The sequence below is a fragment of the Xenia sp. Carnegie-2017 genome, unplaced genomic scaffold (assembly GCF_021976095.1).
Source record: "Xenia sp. Carnegie-2017 unplaced genomic scaffold, XeniaSp_v1 HiC_scaffold_1, whole genome shotgun sequence".
NCBI lineage: Eukaryota > Metazoa > Cnidaria > Anthozoa > Malacalcyonacea > Xeniidae > Xenia > Xenia sp. Carnegie-2017.
In genome coordinates this window covers 830,313-853,484 of record NW_025813402.1, presented here as the reverse complement: position 1 = coordinate 853,484, position 23,172 = coordinate 830,313, and the positions used below count along the sequence as shown (strand labels likewise).

The following is a 23,172-nucleotide window of genomic DNA, read 5'->3' as shown; positions in this document are numbered from 1 at the left end:
TACAAAGAGTGAAACAGGTAGTAGGTATTCTTTGACTATAATTTAAATAAATATTACACAAAGACTGAAACAGATGGTAAGTATGTTTGACTTCTAATTTAATCTTATTATACTAAAACACAAGCTGATGAAGGTAAATTTGTGACTATATGCTAGAAACATACAAGCTGATTAATTGGTAATGCTTTGACTTCTAATTTAAATAACCTATTATACTAAAACACAAGCTGATGGTAAGTATGCTTTGACTTCTAATTTAAATAACTATTATACTAAAACACAAGCTGATGGTAAGTATGCTTTGACTTCTAATTTAAATAACTATTATACTAAAACACAAGCTGATGGTAAGTATGCTTTGACTTCTAATTTAAATAACTATTATACAAAGAATGAGATTGATAGCAGAGTAAATGGTAAAGTAGTACACCATAGCAATCAATTAAATTATAAAAATTTTAATACCCGACAAAATATTATAAGAATTTATTTTAGTAATGTTAAATTTATTGAATTTACACTTTTATTAATAAATCCATCTGATAACTCTAAAACAATTAAATTAGATATGATGGCAGATAAGATTAAAAAAAAATTTATCATTAAAGTAACAAATGATAATGAAAAAAGATAGTTAATGCATTACTAGATTTATATCACGTATACTGTGTTGATGATAAAGATAATAATATTTTATTAATTATTGAACCAAAAATCTTCAGTTTCATTAGGTTATGACGAATGGAAAGAAAATGGATGGCAGCATTTAATGGATTAACCAAATTCAAGTTTATTCACAACATCAATCTACATTATCTATGTCATTTAATGGTTTTCACAAAATTTTAGGGCTACTATAGAAGATAATATTCTATCAACTAAAAATTTGTAAATGATGAAATCGAAAAATTAAAAATTTATTAAAAATAACTATCAAGCTAAAACTTAAGATGAAGAATAATCCTCATGTTTGACTACATATCACATAACTGTTTGTAATAAGTAATTAATACAAAAGCGATATACAAAAGATTCAAAATCCTGAAACAATTATTAAAAACACTTTTACAAAATTATATAACACTCGCTTGACAGACAAATTAAAAAACATATAGATTCCATAGTTTTGTAAAACATTGTATTATACATGCGCTGATGAAATGTGCTATCTACATTAAACAACCATTGTTAAGAACATGCACTAAGACACGCGCCTGACAGACAGATTAAAAAACATATAGATTCCATAGTTTGTAAAACATTGTATTATTATACATGCGCTGATGAAATGTGCTATCTACATTAAACAACCATTGTTAAGAACATGCACTAAGACACGCGCCTGACAGACAGATTAAAAACATATAGATTCCATAGTTTGTAAAACATTGTATTATTATACATGCGCTGATGAAATGTGCTATCTACATTAAACAACCATTGTTAAGAACATGCACTAAGACACGCGCCTGACAGACAGATTAAAAAACATATAGATTCCATAGTTTGTAAAACATTGTATTATTATACATGCGCTGATGAAATGTGCTATCTACATTAAACAACCATTGTTAATAACATGCACTAAGACACGCGCCTGACAGACAGATTAAAAACATATAGATTCCATAGTTTGTAAAACATTGTATTATTATACATGCGCTGATGAAATGTGCTATCTACATTAAACAACCATTGTTAAGAACATGCACTAAGACACGCGCGCTGCTACTGAAATTTTAATAACACTTGATTATTAACACTTGATTATTAAAGACGGTTTTTTGAAGAGCATTTCTTAAACCTCTGTTATTCTCGAATATTCTTCGAATATTCTTCGAATCCATGGGAGGTGACCCCAATTTTCACTTCGTGAAAATTTTCCAACGTCGCCTAGAATTATCGGGGGCTCCATCCCCTGCTCGATCACTTCGTGATCTGCGCTGCCGAGCCCCCTCAAAACCAATGCTTTCTTAACATTTGTTTGTAAAGACTGTTTTTAAAAACATATAGATTCCATATTTTGAAAAGATGTTTTATTAACACTTGATTTCTAAAGATAGTTTTTAAAGAGCATTTCTTAAGCCTCTGTCGTCCTTCGGACACCACAGGAGCGAGCCGAAAATTCTAGCTAAAGCTAGAATTTTTTACCCACCAGGCTCGCATGAATTCTCGGCGATCCCATCCCCCTGCTCAATTTTAGCTACGCTAAAATTTGCGCTGCCGGATCGCCTCCGAACCGATGCTTTCTTAACATTTGTTTGTAAAGATAGTTTTTAAAACATATAGATTCCATATTTTAAACGATAGATTGTAAACTCGAGTTTTTTACCCCCCTTTGAAACAATGACTTTTTACACAGCTTTGAACCAGGGCCTTTTGCGAGGGGACGCCTTTGAACCATGGTCTTATTTTAAGCTGTTATAAAAATAGTTTTTACCCACAGGTGTAGTAGTAATATACATGGGGGATTCGAATACATAAAAAGTAAACTTTTTATGGATTCGTACCCCCATGTATATTACTACTCATATGATCAAAGTATTCATATATAAATATTACTCTTCCAATTTTAGAGGCTAGACACTCCACTGTGTAACACAGTACACTACTAACTATACTTGGATAAATATTGGATACACAAGTAAGATATACTCAATCACAGAGGCTCAAACTACTGTCAATTTTAATTTCTCATATAGACTTCACTTTAACCTAAACAAACCTATAAAAATTTTCGCACAGACATTGAACATGGGCGTGAAATATTATTTTGAATAGTCACAAGAAAAAATTGATGTCCGAATGGTGTTTCAAGAGAGGCTAAAGTTTAACTTCTTTGTTATTAAATTAGCACTTGCCGGCCAATCTATCATTCTTTCTGAAAATGTTTTAAAACAAACCACAATTATTTATGCTTCATCTTGTTCTTCATCATCAGGATTATCATCATCACTGTCAACTTCTGCATTTTGATGTTCAAGTTTTTCCAGTTCCTTTGCAAAGTCTGCTTCATCCATATCTGTGACAACCTTTGGCTGAATAGACAAAAATGACAATCAATGGAGGAAATTTGTATTTCAAATTGATCATTTGAGATCAGGAAGCAAATACAAGGGCACAAATGTGTGGTAACATGAGGAAATGTTAAAGTAACAACTTACAAATTCGCAAATTACATAATGGAGATGGAGATGGTACAGGGATTGTAAAGATATAGCTGGGGATGGTATAGGGATGGTAAAGATATAGCTTGGGGATGGTATAGGGAATGTAAAGATATAGCTTGGGGATGGTATAGGGATTGTAAAGATATAGCTTGGGGATGGTATAGGGATGGTAAAGATATAGAATGGGGATGGTATAGGAATTGTAAAGATATAGCTTGGGGATGGTATAGGAATTGTAAAGATATAGCTTGGGGATGGTATAGAGATTGTAAAGATATAGCTTGGGGATGGTTAGGGAAGGTAAAGATATAGCTTAGGGATGGTAAAGGGAATTGTAAAGATATAGCTTGATGGTATAGAGGGTGTAAAGATATAGCTTGGGGATGGTATAGGGATGGTAAAAGAATATAGAATGGGGATGGTATAGGAATTGTAAAGATATAGCAGGGATGGTATAGGAATTGTAAAGATATAGCTTGGGGATGGTATAGGGATGGTAAAGATATAGAATGGGATGGTATAGGAATTGTAAAGATATAGCTTGGGGATGGTAAAGATATAGAATGGGGATGGTATAGGAATTGTAAAGATATAGCTTGGGGATGGTATAGGGATTGTAAAAATATAGCTTGGGGATGGTATAGGGATTGTAAAAATATAGCTTGGGGATGGTAAAGATATAGCTGGGGATGGTATAGGAATTGTAAAGATATAGCTTGGGGATGATATAGGGATTGTAAAAATATAGCTTGGGGATGGTATAGGGATGGTAAAGATATAGCTTGGGGAAGGTATAGAGATTGTAAAGATATAGCTTGGGGATGGTTAGGGAAGGTAAAGATATAGCTTGGGGATGGTATAGGAATTGTAAAGATATAGCTTGGGGATGGTATAGGGATAGTAAAGATATAGAATGGGGATGGTATAGAGATTGTAAGATATAGCTTGGGGATGGTATAGGATGTAAAGATATATAGCTTGGGGATGGTATAGGGATGGTAAAGATATAGCTTGGGATGGTATAGGAATTGTAAAGATATAGCTTGGGGATGGTATAGGGAAGGTAAAGATATAGCTTGGGATGGTATAGGAATGTAAAATATAGCTTGGGGATGGTATAGGGATTGTAAAGATATAGCTTGGGGATGGTATAGGGATTGTAAAGATATAGCTTGGGGATGGTATAGGGAATGTAAAAGATATAGCTTAGGGATGGTAGAGGAATGTAAAATATAGCTTAGGGATGGTATAGGGATGGTAAAGATATAGCTTGAGGGATGGTTAGGGAAAGGTAAAGATATAGCTTAGGAATGGTATAGGAATTGTAAAGATATAGCTTGGGGATGGTATAGGGATGGTAAAGATATAAAATGGGGATGGTATAGGAATTGTAAAGATATAACTTGGGGATGGTATAGGAATTGTAAAGATATATGGAAGGATGGTATAGGGATGGTAAAGATATAGAATGGGGATGGTATAGGAATTGTAAAGATATAGCTTGGGGATGGTATAGGGAAGGTAAAGATATAGCTTGGGGATGGTATAGGAATTGTAAAGATATAGCTTGGGGATGGTATAGGGATTGTAAAGATATAGCTTGGGGATGGTATAGGTATGGTAAAGATATAGAATGGGGATGATATAGTAATTGTAAAGATATAGCTTGAGGATGGTATAGAAATTGTAAAGATATAGCTTGGGGATGGTATAGGGATGGTAAAGATATAGCTTGGGGATGGTATACGGAAGGTAAAGATATAGCTTGGGGATGGTATAGAGATTGTAAAGATATAGCTTAGGGATGGTATAGGGATTGTAAAGATATAGCTTAGGGATGGTATAGGGATCGTAAAGATATAGCTTGGGGATGGTATAGGGATGGTAAAGATATAGCATGGGGTTGATACAGGGTTTGAAAGTATTGGTAATGGGTTGGTAGGGGTCATCACTTTTTATCGATACAATATATTTCTCATGCCATAGTAGACACTTACAGCTTGTTGTAAAACAAATGTTCCTTTCTTGTTCATAATGACTTCTTCAATGGCTTTGATAGATGTTTCCAAAGCTTTCAAACCTTCTTCTCGATTCATTGTTGTTGTCGTGACAACATAGGTTGGTGGTGAAATGGGATTTATCTTAAAGAAGAAAACAGTTTACAATCAAACAATGATATTTTTAAAAGATCTTTTATCAATGTATGTTATTTAGGCCTGGCACAGCTATTGTAAGATATAATTACATTGCTGTGCACATTTGGAACATCTATAAATAATTAAATCTTGTTTTCGTGAACATCAAAATGTTCATCCTCATTGTGTTTATGTAGCAATATTGCAATTTGATGCATTTCAATGAGAATGATCTGTCATATACAGTGGTGTGAAACAAAGCTTCATGCTATTCTTGGTTCTTAAGGCTCATTTTCCTTGACAACTCATTTATTGACAGTTGTCTTGTTGTATACAATGTTCAGTAGTATATATAATAATCATTCTACAATTGAAATCTTGACATAAACATACTTAAAAGTTAAAATGACATGATGAATATGAGGTGTAGCTTTATTGGTTAAGAATAGTTCATGTACGACGTCACATGATGTTAATGTTGATTCATAATGGTTTCAAAAAAGCTTGGCTGACTGATAATTATGCTAATAAACACATAACCCAGGCTGTCACATGTTACAATCGTAAACAAAATCTCAGCAAACTTTTGGCATAAATACAAAGCAGTTTTAAAATTCAAAAGGAGTAAAGATCTTTTTATAAAGTCTAAGGATGATCAATGATTGCAGTACAATAGAACTTACCTAAATGAAGTCATAATATTAAATGTCGCTCGATTTTGAAATAGAAATACAAACAATTCGTTATGTTGATGATGGCACAAAATATGTACAAAGATATAACGCAGATTGTTTAATCAGTTGCATTTTTCAATGCAAAATTTTCAAGAACCTCAAACGGTAATACTCAAAATACAGACGAACAATTGGGACATTCTGACTGAGGATAACTTTGAAATAAAGTCGAAAATTTACAGTTCACTTCTCGTCTTGTTTTGAGGCATATTTTGCAATCTCAAGATGTCTTGCTTCTTCGAAATTTGTTTTATACAAGTTTACAGTTTGAGTTTACATGACTGACTTTACCGATTCTAAGAAACATCCGGTGGAAACTATCGGTATTCGCCGATTATTATTCGATGTCTGACGTAAAAATGGTCGTGACGTATTCAGTGACGTAATCAGTTTCCGACGTATAAATTCTTATTATCATATCTTGTTACGCTCTTATGCCCTCATTTACACAAGAGATTCAGCAATGAAAACACAAAACAGAAAATACGACATCGAAAAGTACATTTGTTCTAATTAGTAAATATTTCAATTATCATTATGTTCACGGCGAACTTGTACAAATTATAGATATTTATAGTTCATCAGGAATTGAAGAAAGATTTAAATCATACAATTCAATAAGAAGTTTCCAATATAAAAGTACGAGTAAAAATATTAGATATTCAGTCTGACTTTCTGCTCCAGGTTCCATCTTTTGATCCTCTGCAACACTCTGAAAGTTTTGTGAACGGGAATTATTTTCGTCTTGACGTACTTTCTTCAAGCTCTAGAGATTTTTCTCTCGCTCGTATTTGATTCAAGTAAACACTTGATTTTTTCACCGTTTTCGCTCCTTTCCTTACTTTGTATAAAATCGAATGTAAATACAGTTGACCAACTTTAACAACTTATATCGTTCATTCTGTCACAGCTACCTCACACAAGTGGCCGATCACCAACTGCTTTATGAAGGAACGAAACAATAAGGATATACACACCAATCCCTCAAGAACTTCTTTCTTTTTTCTACATGTCGATTGACTAATGCAAAACCAGTTTGCATTATCTCGAAAACTAGTTTGACCAGTGCAACAATCATGCTTCATCAGGGGAAAGTCCCTTTCCTAATACCCATCATGAACCAACTCATTTGTGTCGTTTCCGCTTTTATCTTTACTTTGCATAAAATAAAAATATATAAACAATTGACCAACTTCTACCACCTTACATCGTTTATTGTTGACATAAAAAAGCTTTTTCGGTGTCATTCCTCAGCCAGTGGCCATTGTGTTGTCACAGCAAGCCATTTACAATCCCACCTAAAGATATAGAGGTCATGACATTTTGTGCATTCTAAACAATCTCTAGCTCTATACTACATAGTAAGTATTTCAAATTGAAAATCAAGTCTATTTAATTGTTGCGAAAGCCACACAAGATAATCCGTCAATGGCTGGAGAGAATTTTCCTTTTTTATCAGAAATTGACAAATCAATGAGCATACGAAAAAGGAAGGGAATTAAACAATGAAATGCAAAAATGTCTTAAACAATCAGTGTGAAGAAAAGTTCAGCGAAACCAGAATGAATTGGTTCACACTAAAAATGTCGAGACGAGTTCCAAGCGAACAACATATTCCTGTGCAAATTGTCCATAATATACAGAATGGTTCTTAGTTAAACAGTGCCGTTTTTTGTTACTGTGTGTTATGTCAATGTAGGACAGTGCATCATAAGATCTGTGGACAGAGCGTATTAAGGGAAGAAACAATATAATTGTTTTAGAGGAAAATTACAGAAAACAATGTCACAAAAAATTCTTCAGTGTAGTCGGCCCTGGGTAAGCAAAAGTCCTTCTTGACTAAATTGACTATGCAATTTTCTGTTGTCGCGTGTAATGTCCGTTTTGTGTCGTGTTTGTCAAGAAATTATGAACAGTGAACTTTGCTTTAGAAATTAGAATACACAAGCCATGAGCCACCAGCTCAATAAAACGTGTTTCCCAGGGAATATAATAACGAGATAATCATTTTCTCCAAAGAGTACGTTCTTACAAGTTAGTGTGCTATAAATGTGGTTGATATTCAAAGACATGGAAAGCGAACTTCGTCGCTAAAATTTAACATAGTAAAATTTTCTATAGGCAATAATATCTCCAAGACATTTTACGTACTTTGAAGATCAGCTACAAAGCATTCAGCAACCCTTTCTTTACTTAACACTTCACAGTTAAATTTCGCAGTGAGCAGTGGACAAGAGCCTAAAATGCAAAATATTATGGCACGGAAGATTAAAATCATGGTTTACAATCAAACGGCCAATTTTACGTCTTGCGGTCAATGTTATAAAAATTGGCCGTCATAATTAACTTGTTTAGAGATGAACTGTTTAGGAATGAAACAATCCAATGACAGCAATAATCACTTAACAATGATCTCGTTATTAAAAGGTTAAAAGCTGTGAAATAAAACGATTTAAAATGGATAAGTTAATCTGAAACATAGCCTTTAGAACAATGACTTTGAAATTCAAAAATTTCAATAAACCTTCAACTCAAGGTCTCAAAGAGTTGTGAAATTGAGTGTGTGAGGAGCGATTATAGAAGACCCGTCCATTTTTAAAGGCACCCTTACAGGCTTACACATTCGAGGTTTATCCGCGTAGAAAATAGAACATATAATAGTTAATAGTGGCGTTTATCACTAAACTAAAATATCGTTTAGTTCTTTTCGTTTTAGTTCTCGTTTACGATCTTGTGGTGTTGATCACTTTGGTAGTTGTGGTTCGTATAGCATAGTAAAAAAAGTGTCAAATATGAATATAATAATGTATAAAAAGTTATAGCCACCTCTTGTACTTAAGGCAATTTGTCACAAATAGAAGATTAAGAATCTAGTGAATATTGCGATAACGTGATTACCGTATGCGCTCGAAAATCTCGTACACTTGCACAGTTTTGCGAACGTAGCATTTACGTTATAGTAAATAAAGTTGCCTTCAAAAAAAATAAAAAACATTGTCGTTAACTTATAGAAATGTAACTTATACGTATAAGAAAATTTTCGCAGTGAAAGCAGAAGCATGGCGCAAAATCAGTAAATTTATCAATATTTAGCACAAACCTTATTAGATCAAGCACAGAATGTATTGGTTCAACGTTTTCTTCGTTCGGTTCTGGTTCTTTCACGTTAACATTTCCAGGTTAAATGCAAATAAACAAATTACTCCCCAAACATTGTAGTCATAAGATAATACAGCAATGTTCTTCTTCCCAATTTTCCGCTCTGTTTTGACTCCAATTCAGCGACTGACAAAAGCAGGCTGGATACAATCAAAGGAAGAACCAAAATTCTTAAAGCTCTCACCCAAATCTTACCAAGAAACGAAACGTACATTGCATATTTCTTAGGTGTTGGATCTATGGACGACTGAGCATTGCCATGTAATAAAGAACCGAGTAAAAATCCACAAAGTACGCCGAATAAAATGAAAAATAATATATGTTGTTTGGCATGTTTTAATCCATTGTAGCAACGCTTTCTTGAAGTCACTGTCGAAAATTTGTAGCTCTGAATACAACTCAAAGCAACAAATAAACACTGACTCTCAACTTCAAAATAACAAAGATCATAAATATACAGCGCCATTGACTATATATAAATATTCAATACATATTAGAGACTTAGGTCACGTGTTTTTCTTTCCAGATTTTAACAGCCAAGGGGGAAATCCCTTTTAAACGCTTTGAAATAAATGGAGAGAAGGCTAAACTAATTTACAAAACAAATGCTAATCGTCGTCATCACAATAATTGGAAACTTGTGATAGGAAAAATAAAATAGAAATCACTATAAGAGCCCTTACAAACAGTATTTCAAAACATTCTGTTTTTATCGAATCTACAACTGGCAGTAAATACTAAAAATTTGTAAACTTGGCAATGGAAAAATACATAATTGGTAGTGAGGATGGTTTGCTAAAATTAAAAATTTCACTCAGTCGATTTCATCGTGAAGACAATGTCTCACGACGCAAACTAGCATCATAAATAATTTCTATGGAAACAATTATGTAGGAATGTATGAGTTTATATCAGTGGTTTATGCATTATAACGCATGTAAAAAATTACCATTCAACAAATATTAATAATTACATTAATAAAAATAAATATTATTAAGAAAGATATTTACAAAAACGTACAAATTATTTTAAATGGTTCATTAGTACATAAGATTAAAGTATGCCTTTCTTCCATTGATTATTGAATGGTTAAAACAAAATATTTTCTTGAGTTCTTGCGTTTTACACAAACCTATTTATCATAAAAAATGTGCATGATTATTTCTTTCAGTATAAATCATTTTACGTTGAAGTTGACGAATCTTTAAAGTTTTTCTAACGTTGATTGAACATTTAAAACCAAATCTTCGTTCAGCATGTCCATCACACATCTATCTCCTCTTGTCAAGTCTTGCAGGTCAAACAAAAATTGTTCAGGAAGCGTTTCTTGAATGGGTAAATTTAGAATTGGTTGAGTATTTTCACCATCTTCCATACTTTCATTTTCCACTGCACTGTCGTATCTTATGTTCCCATCTTCTAACCCATTGTAATGATTTTCTTTACCGTTGTTTTCTTTTTTAGCACAGGTATTTTCACCTTTGTTGTTCATCTTTTTGTAAATGACGATCTAAAGATAATTAGATTAGGGAAAGAGGCATAATCTGGACTATTCTACAAAATAGCCAACTTATTACGAATTTCAAATTTCACCACTCTCAGACGGTGAAACTATAGATTTCTAGAGAAATTATCAATGGTATTGTTCTGAAACTTGCAAAGTACATCTTTCCGTCTGGAATTCATAAGTATTTTGTTTTTATATCACGTGATCATTTTCTGAAACATTTGCGGGCTTGTAGGGTTGTACGCACATGACCCACACTGACTACATAGAAATGTAGAAAAAATTGAAGATCATAGACGATTTTCTTTCACCCAGTATAATAATAATAAATTAAAATTGTGAATATTTTTTTTCCAAAAGCGAAAAAAACAGACAAATAAACAACTCGGGGTTTGCTCTAATTGCGGAGTTTGCTCGGAGTCAAAATAATTTTAGTTCACAATGTCGATAACTTTGCTAAAATGTACTGCAGTATATTTTTGATATCAAAAAATTAGTTCAAAACGATCGGAAAAACGATCCAGCAGGAAAAATGCCGAAACGAATGAAACTTGTTTCATACTATCATTTGACGAAGCGTTGTTGAAATGTATGGTTCGAATCTTAAGAATAGCAAATTATTTTATTACCTAGTGTAAAATAAAATAGATAAGTCATATCTACCTTTTCTTTTAAAGCCAAGTTAGCCACGTAAAGAAATATACAAGAAATACACGCTTTTACTTTTCCACTATGGTTCTGTGCAGACGGCTGTCACTGTTTATAAGACACTTCTTTGGAGAGTTTCTTAATAAAACCTTATTCCACCAATAAGATTAAAGATATTAGATCATATTTATCCATGCACAGCATGGCGTATGCACACACGCAGATAAAGAGAAATCATACTCAAATGCAAAAAACGCATCGTAGTGATCCACACGCTCACAGTGTTTCAAATTCGTTTTATAAAAATTCAAAACACAGTATTCCTTTCCTTTTGTAATACGGACACTAATTGACACCAACGTAAATACCACGAACAAACGGTCATGTATTGAAAAATTAAGAAGAGTTTACACTATACCGGACTCGCTCATCACGACATCTTCATTTGTTTAAAGGTTTAACTGCCTGGGGATTAAATGATTATTAAGTTAGTAGATTTAGTCTATTTGATTGTGCTTCTGACATTAAACAATATCACTTCCTTTCAATACAAAGAATATTCAACCTGCTACGATAGCAATCCGGTATAGTGTGTAAACGGGGCTTAAAACGCCACAAAAATTCCTGAAGATCTCTTGAGTAAGACATATCGTCACACGAAGTCTGCCTGACACATGGTGGACAAAAGTACATTTTATAACAATAGCAATAATATGGCTTTATGAACGGTTGCTCATTTGCATCAAGGAGATTCACTAGGTTAGAAAAGCAATGTGATTTCATGTTATCATTGGCGCTTTAAACGGCAAGAGTATTTTATTGACCGCATGCTGGCAAGAGTACATTTTATGTGTTAATAGGATGATCACTACAGATGCACACGCCCACAGTGTTTCAAATCCTTTTATAAAAATTCCAACATCAAATTAGTAGCAACTGATTAAAAATGCAACACCATTTGTCGGACGGACACTAATTGCCATACACGTAATATACGTAAAATACCAGGAACATCGGGTAATGTATTGAGGAATAAGACTGCGTTTACACAATACCGGATTGGCTCATCACGATTCATGTCAACTGCAACATATTAATCTTTACAAGTAAAGATTAATAATTTAAATGAAGCAATTGCTTTGCTACCGCTTGCTTTTAGCATGAAAATTTTGTAAAATAAACTTTGGAAAACTGCTTGTCCAATTACTCCTAGTTTAATATTTGAATATTATACATACATACAGTGTTACTTCTTGCTGTTACTTTTATAAATTAATTTAAAGTAAACGGTTTGAGCCCGGGAGTATCGTTACATGTTTGTAAATGTAGATCGTCCAGGTTGGTATAGTCCTGAGAAGGACTGTTTTTGTTGTTGTTGACTGACGTTTCGTGAACCTTAGCGGTAGTCATCTTCAGAGTCAGTTTTTGTCAAAACTTGTTGGGTTGGTTTCGCTAAGGTTATCGAAACGTCGAAACCTGGACGATCTACATCTACAAACATGTAACGATACTCCCGGGTTCAAACAATTTACTTTATTACGATCATTTGGACGACAGAGCGAACAACTTGCTAACGACTACATACGTTTTGCAAGCAACGTCAGACGCATACGCCAACAACTCTGGTTCAACCACCGCTGCGTAAGAAAGAACCGGAAACAAATATGGCTAACCTGACGTTTACTCCTCATTTGATTCTGAAGATGACTACCGCCAAGGTTGTCGAAACATCAGTCAACAACAACAAAAACAGTCCTTCTCAGGAGTATGCCAACCTGAACGATCTACATTTACAAACATGTAATAAATTAAATTAGTTATATGAGAATTTGAAAATAAAAGTTTGTACAATTACTTTGTCTAAATTAAGTGACAAAATATAAAAGATATTGCTGTTTGTTGCTCATCACATCAATTGTATGTTTTAAAAATTACTGTGCTTTTGTCCATTTGGTATTGTGTCGCTTATACTTTTATGTCAACAGACACAAAAGAAAAACAGTTGTCCAATTATATCTAATACATATTAAAGAGCATTTCAAATAACCAATCAAAAACCATAACACATTTTGTATGAAACATGTTTAGCTCCTAAGTTAAACATAAAGTGCTACTTGAATAAGAACATGACAAACTCTGCTTGTTTTATTCTTTTCTCTGACGCTGCAAAAAACAACAGCTCATTAAACATACGTCAGTTGTATGATTTCAAATCTTTGATACATCATACAAGTGGGCAAAATGTCCAATGGACTCAAGTGATGTCCTTCTGATAATAGTTACCCAGTCAGACAAAGCAAACATGAGACAGTCATTGTGTAAATGGTGTGAACATGTGCTTTATTTTATTTTGTTTTGGAGACACATAACTTTTCTTCAATATGCAAAAGACATTGTTATGATATCACAATGCATAATTAGCTTTAGGAAAAACTAATTTTTGCTTACAGTTAACATAAATTATTGCCAATGTCACAAGGTTCTAATATTATTGATTTCAATGCATTGGGATGGTGTCATTGTAATTTTTAAATAAACAACTCATTATTGAATATGTCCCTCTTAATACAGCATGGGGTACTTAGGGAAATGGTAACAGGATGATATGAGGATAGTAGAGGCACCATGGGGATGTCATTTTAGTGATACAATATACTTTTCATAGAAATATAAACCAAACACTTACAGCTTGTTGTAAAACAAATGTTCCTTTCTTGTTCATAATGACTTTTTCAATGGCTTTAATAGATGTTTCCAAAGCTTTTAAACCTTCTTCTCGATTCATTGTTGTTGTCATGACAACATAGGTTGGTGGTGAAATGGGATTTATCTTAAAGAAGAAAACAGTTTACAATCAAACAGTGAAGTTTTCAAAAGATTATTTATCATTGTATGTTATTTAGGCCTGGCACAGCTATTGTCAGATATAATAACCCTGGCTGTCACATTTTACAATCGTAAACAAAATCTCAGCAAACTTTTGTCATAAATATAAAGCAGTTTTAAAATTCAAAAGGAGTAAAGATCTTTTTGACTTTGAAATTCAAAAATTTCAATAAACCTTCCACTCACTGTCTCAAAGAGATGAGAAATTGAGTGTGTGATGAGAAGAGTGTGGAAGGTTTATTGCAATTTTTATATTTCAATGTCATTGTTGTATAGGCTGTGTTTCATAAAGGCTATGTATCCATTTAAAATCTTGATGTTCTTATTATGATCTTGTAGCATTACCTTTGCTCTCTTTGGTATGGTTCATATAACATAATAAAATGTATTTACAACTAATATCGTAAATGCATTTATTATCATTTCACAATAGTGAAGGTGAATGGGTTCTCTACGTGCTTGGAAATCTCAACACTTGCACAGTTTTGCGAAAGAAGCATTTACGTTCTAATAAAAAAAGGCTTCCTTTAGTAAAGTAAAAAGCTGACAATTATGACTTTATGATTCATGAAAGCCTTCTTATATCCAAACTTAAACCCTCTCTTAACACCCAAGGCAACTCAATCACCCTTCACCTTCTTTAATATACCGCCCTTCTCACTTCATTCCTTCATCTAAACTTCCTACTACCCTCACATGTAATTTAACACCCTGTAATATACTCAGTTAGCAGCATTAGATCACAACAACAATATTAACCGTGGTAAAGCAGTCATTAAGTCAGGAACAAACAAAGGGCAAGACCGTTACGAAATGATTTTTGCTAAAACAAAGAAGCAATGGGTTGTAAAAGCAATGAAAGAAAAGAAAGAGTTCCAGTACATTTATAAACTACTTGCCGAGGTTGTGAATGCATGCAAAACTGAGGAGATTGAACTTGTACATCATGGCGAGAATCTTCCAAAGAACATTTCTAAATCATGTCCACCCAGGAAAGAAGTACTTGTAAAGGAACATCAGTCTAGATTTGCATAAAATGTCAGTGGTGATGCTAGGTTTTGCCATGCCCATATAATATGATGTTGAATCAGTGAAGACAACTTTTGTACATTCATTCTTAAATATTAACATAGCAAAACCAAAATAGTGGAAGCCTTCAAATTGAAATTCCTCTGCAGGGCCAGGTGGAGGAAATGTTTCTCTAATGCAAGTAACTGCACATGATGGCAAGACGACTCTTACTTCTCTACCCAAGATACCCCAGCACCATCGTGTCAACTGTCTATATGCAATATGGCGGTACAGTTTGTCTTCGGGCCCATCATATGCTACCTCATATTGCTGCTTGTACAGGTACCAAGCTGTTTGTAAAACCGACATGTTAAGACAAACCGGCTCAAAACCAGGATGTTGTGTAATGCACAAAGGGACTTCGGTGGTCTCATTCGTTTCTACTGCCTCGAAATTTTTGTCACAAATATTGGAAATCTCTTTGCAGCATAAACATTCCTCATTATTGTCCATTATTTGGCAGTTACCACATTGACACCTGAATATGTTAAAAGAAAGGATCTTGAAAAGTAAATGTCTAGATTTCAATATAGATTGTATCTTACAATAAAAACTTGAAATCTGAAGTATTATGTGTGTGTGGACGTGGTCAACTTCAAAAACTGAAAACGTTCTTTCGAGATCTAATTAATGGTCTAGAATAATATAACATTTTATTACTCACCATTCAAGATTGTCGCGCCGAGGTTCATCCTCAAACTGGTGAGCTTCTGTGTTCATCAGCCGGCCATTCGGGCTCAAACTGATATGGCCGAATATTGTTTGCTGGATTGTCTTCCATTTCACTATCGATTGGTGAATTAGGCCGAGGTTCTTCCAAAAAAGCCATTATAAGCGATTGTTTTGTTTTTTGTGCTAGGCTGTGCGTTATTATTTTACTTTGTTGTTAACACAACTCCAAATCGGTTTGACGATATGACGTCAAAATAATTTCCGCTGACGCTTTCTGTGCCCACGCTGCTAAACCGCAAAACAGCTCAAATAGCGCACTTGAAGACGCGATTTTGTCAAAAATAAAATAGCTGATGTAAAAATTTCAAAATATAGTAACCTTTGCATAAAAATGGAACTTTTAAGACCAACATTATGTGAGGGTGGAGTTCCCCTTTAAAGACGAAACGTAATTATTAAAAAACCTATTGTCTTTCTTTATTTTATTATTGCGATGGCTTTTTTAAATGTCTTATGTTGGGCTATTATGTTCATATTGAAAAAGTAAAAACCATTGTCGTTAAATAATAGAAATAAAAGTTATACGTATAAGAAAATTTTTGCAGTAAATTTATGAATATTTTGCACAAACCTTGTAAGATCAAGCACAGAATGTATTGATTCAACTTTTTCTTCGTTTGGTTCTGGTTCTTTCACGTTAACATTTCCAGGTTAAATGCAAATAAACAAGTTACTCCCAAAACATTGTAGTCATTAGATAATACAGCAATGTTCTTCTTCCGAATTTTCCGCTCTGTTTTGACTCCAATTCAGCGACTGCCAAAAGCAGGCTGGATACAATCAAAGGAAGAACAAAAAGTCTTAATGCTCTCACCCAAATCTCACCAAGAAACCGCACGTACATTGCATATTCCTTCGGTGTTGGATCTATGGACGACTGAACATAGCCATGCAATAGCGCACGAAGTAAAAATCCAGAAAGTACGCCGAATAAAATAAAAAATGCATTTCACTTTCAGCCAATGATAAGCTTAACTCTAGATCACGTGAGATCAAGTTGGGGAATTGTCGTTATTTCGTGAATGCAAGTTTTTGGCAAATTGTGAAAAAAATTCTCTATAAAATTAGCACATACGCAAATTTATACGTTTACAGACGTGATAGAGTCCATTCTATCTAAATAGTTATTTTAACAAATTTTAACTCCATAGTTTGTGCATTTCGACATTTCTACATTTTTACATTTCTACAAATAAAATATTTCTACATATACAGTCAAACTTACAGTTCATCAGGAATTGATGGTAGATTTAAATCATATATTTCATCACCAAAGTCCAAATATAAAACCTCAAGCAAGTTATTAAAAAGTTCAGCATAACTGTCAACGTCTGATTCCATCCCTACTTGATCTTCAACAAGATTCTCCTGCAGAACGTTTTCTTCGCGAGAATTGTTTTCGTCTTGTTGCTCATGCTCCAGTCCTTCGTGATGTTCGTCTTTATTACTGTTCTCATTCTCATTTGATTCAAAATTGGAATTTTTATCGTTTTTGTTCATATCTTTATTTTTTATATGCTAATGTGACTCGCAAACTTTACCAACAAATGTTGCTTTCGATGAGGAGGTGCTCTGTCACAAGCCAGCTACCACTTACTTTCGTGTAATCCAAAGGACGTCCTTATACATCACTGCCTTGCAGAAACTCAGAGACTCAGCAAAACTGTTCACGTAACCAATTACGTTCATCCAGTCGAATGCCAATTGCAGAAAAGACCAGAAAGCCGGACATGGCAAAATGCCATTATTGGGAAAGCGAAGCCCCAAGCGAAGCATTTTTAGTAGTGATGTGTGATGTTATGATGTGCGAGTTGTCGAAACGTCAGTCAACAACAACAAAAACAGTCCTTCTCAAGACTATACCAACCTGGACATCTACATCTATAAACATGTAACGATACTCCCGGGTTCAAACCATTTACTTTAACCAGTAAATGGTTTGTGAACTTGGCAATATTTAGGTGTACATCAATCTATGACGACGAAAGTCGCCAATTCTTCCAACATTCGCTAACCTTTGTGTCGAATCACTCGAATGTATTTGGATTTATCTTACTTGAAATTTATTTCTATAAATGTGTTTCTATCAATGCATTCACAATTTCAAACTTGTCAGATTTTTCATTATACCGCACTAAAGATGGCATAAGTTTGCCCAAACATGTATGCAATAAAAAATTTAAAAAAACTTGTCGTTTCCGATAAATGCATCATTTCAATCGTGCCATTACGAAATTATGGAAATTAGAAAATTATGTTAAAATGTTGAATTTGTTTGTTAAGATCTGGTTTTTGTTTGCGTGTGTGTAAGTCTTCTTTGAGTTTTAGAGAAAATTGAGTGTAATATTCAACTTTGTCTCTATCACACTTATGATATTTGCCATGTAAATATCACTAATATTTCATCAAACCTTTTCCTTTTTCTGATTAACACGTATCAAGCATCCTATGATAAATTCATTAATTCAGCATTTTAAATAACTTTGCATTATTCTTCATTTCAATCGTGCCATTACGAAATTATGGAAATATTCATATAGTTGTAAATATAGGGGAAGCCCCTGATCCATGATGCAAAAAATTGCGGATGAAAAATTCGATGTTTGTTTGAAAATTTAAAAAGTTGAATGATTCCGAAAAGAGTTTATGTAATTTAATTTTTGTTCATTATTATTTTATTTACTTAAATCGAAATCAAACTAACGTGATTGAACAGTTAAGGCTGAAACACACTAGGCAATCGCTTTAGTCGTGCGTTTGAAGGCTGAATGAAACACACTAGGCAATCGCTTTAGTCGCGCGTCTGAAGGCTGAATGAAACACACTAGGTAATCGCTTAAGTCGCGCGTCTGAAGGCTGAATGAAACACACTAGGCAATCGCTTTAGTCGCGCGTCTGAAGGCTGAATGAAACACACTAGGTAATCGCTTTAGTCGCGCGTCTGAAGGCTGAATGAAACACACTAGGTAATCGCTTTAGTCGCGCGTCTGAAGGCTGAATGAAACACACTAGGCAATCGCTTTAGTCGCGCGTCTGAAGGCTGAATGAAACACACTATAATAAAATTTACAACTTCCTCATTCCGACGATTCCGTATTTTTCGCCAACAGCAACAAAACACAAGTTTTTATGTCGACGTCACCGAAATACACGACGTTCTAGAATTCATTAAATAAAAAATCCTTCAGATAAACTTGTCTATGCCAGTATTCTGTTTTAGAACCAAAAGTGAAATGAAGATATGATCTTCGCACTTTGCTGGACAATTTAAGCAATGAAGTCACACTGTGGAGAGCAGGTCAATTTGGTTGGGCTCATGTTTTCTTGTGAAAGGAGTGTCATATGAAAGAATTCGTGAAACGAATGTCATATGAAAGAATTCTTTCATATGACATTCGTTTCAAATATGTCCAATAGACTCAAGTGATGTCCTTCTGATAATAGTTACACAGTCAGACAAAGCAAACATTCCTTTCATGTCATATGAAAGAATTCTTTCATATGACATTTCTTTCAAATATGTCCAATAGACTCAAGTGATGTCCTTCTGATAATAGTTACACAGTCAGACAAAGCAAACATTCCTTCATGTCATATGAAAGAATTCTTTCATATGACATTTCTTTCAAATATGTCCAATAGACTCAAGTGATGTCCTTCTGATAATAGTTACGCAGTCAGACAAAGCAAACATGAAACAGTCATTGTCTAAATGGTGTGAACGCGTGTTTTGTTATTTTATTTTGTTTTGGAGACACATAACTTTTCTTCAATATGCAAAAGACATCATTATGATATCACAATGCATAATTAGCTTTAGAAAAAATTATTTTTTGCTTAAATTAAACATAAATTATTGCCAATGTCACAGGGTCCTAATATTATTGATTTCAATGCATTGGGATGGTGTCATTGTAATTTTCAAATAAAAGACTAATGATTCAATATGACCGTCTTTATACAACATGGGGTACTTAAGGAAATGGTAACAGGATGATATGAGGATAGTAGAGGCACCAGGGGGATGTCATTTTAGTGATACAATATACTTTTCATAGAAATATAAACCAAACACTTACAGCTTGTTGTAAAACAAATGTTCCTTTCTTGCTCATAATGACTTCTTCAATGGCTTTGATAGATGTTTCCAAAGCTTTCAAACCTTCTTCTCGATTCACTGTTGTTGTCATGACAACATAGGTAGGTGGTGAAATGGGATTTATCTTAAAGAAGAAAACAGCTTACAATCATACAGTGAAATTTTCAAAGATTTTTTATCATTGTATGTTATTTAGGCCTGGCACAGCTATTTTAAGATATAATTACATTGCTGTGCACATTTGGAACATCTATAAATAATTAAATTTTGTTTTCGTGAACATCAAAATGTTCATCCTCATTGTGTTTATGTAGCAATATTGCAATTTGATGCATTTCAATGAGAATGATCTGTCATATACAGTGGTGTAAAACAAAGCTTCATGCTGTTCTTGGTTCTTAAGGTTCATTTTCCTTGACAATTCATTTATTGACAGTTGTCTTGTTGTATACAATGTTCAGTAGTATATATAATAATCATTCTACAATTGAAATCTTCACATAAACATATTTAAAAGTTAAAATGACATGATGAATATGAGGTATAGCTCTATTGGTTAAGAACAGTTCATGTACGACATCAGATGATGTTAATGTTGATTCATAATGGTTTCAAAAAAGCTTGGCTGACTGATAATTATGTTAATAAACACATAACCCTGGCTGTCACATGTTACAATCGTAAACAAAATCTCAGCAAACTTTTGCCATAAATATAAAGCAGTTTTAAAATTCAAAAGGAGTAAAGATCTTTTTATAAAGTCTAACGATGCTCAATGATTGCAGTACAATAGAACTTACCTAAATGAAGTCATAATATTAAACGTCGCTCGATTTTGAAACAGAAATACAAACAATTCGTTATGTTGATGATGGCACAAAATATGTACAAAGATATAACGCAGATTGTTTAATCAGTTGCATTTTTCATTGAAAACTTTTCAAGAACCTCAAACGGTAATACTTTAAATACAGACGAACAAGTTTACAGTTTGAGTTTACATGACTGACTTTGCCGATTCTCAGAAACATCCGGTGGAAACTATCGGTATTCGCCGATTATTATTCGATGTCTGTCGTGAAAATAGTTTGTGACGTATTCAGTGACGTAATCAGTTTTCGTACCCCAGGTTACCAAAGTGGGCATTGTACAAATAGAAAATACGACATCGAAAAGTACATTTGTTCTAATTAGTTAATATTTCAATTATCATTATGTTCACGGCACACTTGTACAAATTATAGATATTTATAGTTCATCAGGAATTGAAGGAAGATTTAAATCATATAATTCAATAAGAAGTTCCTATATAAAAGTACCAGTAAAAATATTAAATATTCAGCCTGACTTTCTGCTCCAGGTTCCATCTTTTGATCCTCTGCAACGCTCTCTGGAACGTTTTGTGAACGGGAATTATTTTTTTCGTCTTGATGTTCTTTCTTCAAGCTATAGAGATGTTCCTCTCGTCCGTATTTGATTAAAGTTAGCTCTGGATTTTTTCACCGTTTCCGCTCCTTTCCTTACTTTGTATAAAATCGAATGTAAATACAGTTGACCAACTTTAACAATTTATATCATTCATTCTTCCACAGCTACATGACACACCAGTGCAATGCAACAACCACGATGAACAGACATTCAACAACGTTTGTCGCGGACACAAAACGCAGCATGGTTATCTACACACGTCTTTACATAATACAAACAATAATGTCGTAAGTGGTGCCATGGAAAGAAAAATTTAAAATCTTTTCGTACAATACAAAGAAAATGCCGCAGCTCATTTCCCCTAGAGATAATTTGCAATGTATATTTTAATTGGATTACATGCTGGTTTTGGTGTATGTCAACGAAGATGTTCGAGTTAAACCTAAGTGATGAAATACACGATATAATGCGTTCTCATACAATTTAGAGAACAATTATCACTTTTATACCCCTTGAGTGAAAGCAATAAATTAAAACGAATTACGCGAAGACAGCAACGCATTTACCCCTGAAAACAGTAGAGTAAATGCTCTTGATGAACTCTGAATATTTTTCTGGTTTTATTGATAAGCGTATGTAAACAAAACACGATAAATTGACAGTTTAGCTGGCGACCAGTTTATGCCATTGCAGACGCACTTCCTGTTCAAAGCCTGTCTCTCTTAGGAAACAGCGTCTTGTTTGGAGCTAAATTCAGCATTTTTGGCAAAGTTATCTAAATAATGCTCAGTTCCCTTACTTGCATCCAAATTTGGTGGTTGATATAGCCACTCAATAAAGATATGCTATGCGATCCACGAAAAAATTACATTTTATTACAAATGAAATGACAGCCCTACTCCGTCTAGTTTCATAAAAGAAATAACATACATAATATATCCAAAGTTTTAACTTGATTAAATTGATGCTCACCATCGAAAGCAACAATCTCAAGTCGGTAATAAACTGAATGATGTGAAGTTTTGAATTACTCGTTTGTAGATGTTGATTTTTAGGTTAGTGCAAATCCTGTGAAGAGCCGTTAAGATTACGTGAATTTGAAGTTTCGAAAAGTCAGTCAATACCAACACCGATTATAAATCGATCACTCAATATAAATATTACAGTCCAACTTATAATTGGACAGATAAATGGACTGTTGCACCAACTGGTGCACTTTTTCCCCACCGTGACGTAGTGATTCACTATCTAGCCACCGTGACGTAGTAATACAAATTCAGCTCAGTGTAGCTGGATGATCAAACAAAATTTCGCTAAAAATTTTGACACATAAAAACGCCATATTTAGCGACGCATTTTTAATAATGCGGCTGTAATCAATATGATACTCACATGTAAACAATCTACGAAGGCTTTTAACAATATTTCTCAATCATCAATGTACATTTGTTGTCAATATATTGTCAGTGTTAAGGTATTTAAAGCATTCAGAAACTATAAACGTTCCAATCTGATATATTTCTTGCATTTTGCTCGTATTGATTGTAAGTTATAATATGTTGTGAAAGATTAACTATTCAATTTTATGACTGATGCACTCGCA

The 23,172-nt window shown here is 33.7% G+C and overlaps 2 protein-coding genes and 4 long non-coding RNA genes across 7 annotated transcripts; all 6 read right to left on the bottom strand.

Annotated features, from left to right (window-relative positions):
- Nucleotides 1-2,531: 2,531 nt before the first annotated feature.
- On the bottom strand, nucleotides 2,532-6,196 carry LOC124441032 (eukaryotic translation initiation factor 2 subunit 1-like). The gene is made up of 3 exons (XM_046991465.1): nucleotides 5,989-6,196; nucleotides 5,168-5,311; nucleotides 2,532-3,038 (listed from the first exon to the last, which is right to left on the bottom strand). The coding sequence occupies exons 2-3, from the start codon at nucleotides 5,264-5,266 to the stop codon at nucleotides 2,913-2,915; spliced, it is 225 nt and encodes a 74-aa protein (XP_046847421.1). The 5' UTR covers nucleotides 5,267-5,311; nucleotides 5,989-6,196; the 3' UTR covers nucleotides 2,532-2,912.
- Nucleotides 6,197-7,176: 980 nt separating this feature from the next.
- Nucleotides 7,177-9,452, bottom strand: LOC124441277. The gene is made up of 3 exons (XR_006946933.1): nucleotides 9,140-9,452; nucleotides 8,191-8,277; nucleotides 7,177-7,337 (listed from the first exon to the last, which is right to left on the bottom strand). It is a non-coding gene; the product is annotated as an uncharacterized LOC124441277 (long non-coding RNA).
- Nucleotides 9,453-10,087: 635 nt separating this feature from the next.
- On the bottom strand, nucleotides 10,088-13,067 carry LOC124441099. Of its 2 annotated transcripts, XR_006946871.1 has the most exons (3): nucleotides 13,027-13,067; nucleotides 11,369-11,818; nucleotides 10,088-10,708 (listed from the first exon to the last, which is right to left on the bottom strand). It is a non-coding gene; the product is annotated as an uncharacterized LOC124441099 (long non-coding RNA). The 2 variants fall into 2 exon arrangements; XR_006946870.1 differs by lacking the exon at nucleotides 13,027-13,067 and having other exon boundaries at nucleotides 11,369-12,616.
- A 37-nt stretch (nucleotides 13,068-13,104) lies between these two features.
- LOC124441233 lies at nucleotides 13,105-14,850 on the bottom strand. Its single transcript, XR_006946918.1, has 3 exons — nucleotides 14,585-14,850; nucleotides 14,040-14,183; nucleotides 13,105-13,137 (listed from the first exon to the last, which is right to left on the bottom strand). It is a non-coding gene; the product is annotated as an uncharacterized LOC124441233 (long non-coding RNA).
- Nucleotides 14,851-15,232: 382 nt separating this feature from the next.
- On the bottom strand, nucleotides 15,233-16,253 carry LOC124440793 (P2X purinoceptor 7-like; the record flags this gene model as incomplete). Its single annotated transcript, XM_046991236.1, has 2 exons — nucleotides 15,975-16,253; nucleotides 15,233-15,788 (listed from the first exon to the last, which is right to left on the bottom strand). Coding segments are annotated over exons 1-2 (612 nt in total), but the record flags the coding sequence as incomplete, so codon positions are not given.
- A 2,427-nt stretch (nucleotides 16,254-18,680) lies between these two features.
- On the bottom strand, nucleotides 18,681-21,151 carry LOC124441222. The gene is made up of 3 exons (XR_006946914.1): nucleotides 20,942-21,151; nucleotides 20,122-20,265; nucleotides 18,681-19,200 (listed from the first exon to the last, which is right to left on the bottom strand). It is a non-coding gene; the product is annotated as an uncharacterized LOC124441222 (long non-coding RNA).
- Between the last annotated feature and the right edge of the window lie 2,021 nt (nucleotides 21,152-23,172).

What these genes read in the sequence shown, in the direction of transcription:
- LOC124441032 (XM_046991465.1), bottom strand. Translation starts at nt 5,266, where the DNA reads ATGAATCGAGAAGAAGGTTTGAAAGCTTTGGAAACATCTATCAAAGCC. An exon ending in CATTTGTTTTACAACAAGCT is followed by an intron (nt 3,039 to 5,167) that starts GTAAGTGTCTAC and finishes TTGTCTATTCAG; the next exon opens with CCAAAGGTTGTCACAGATAT.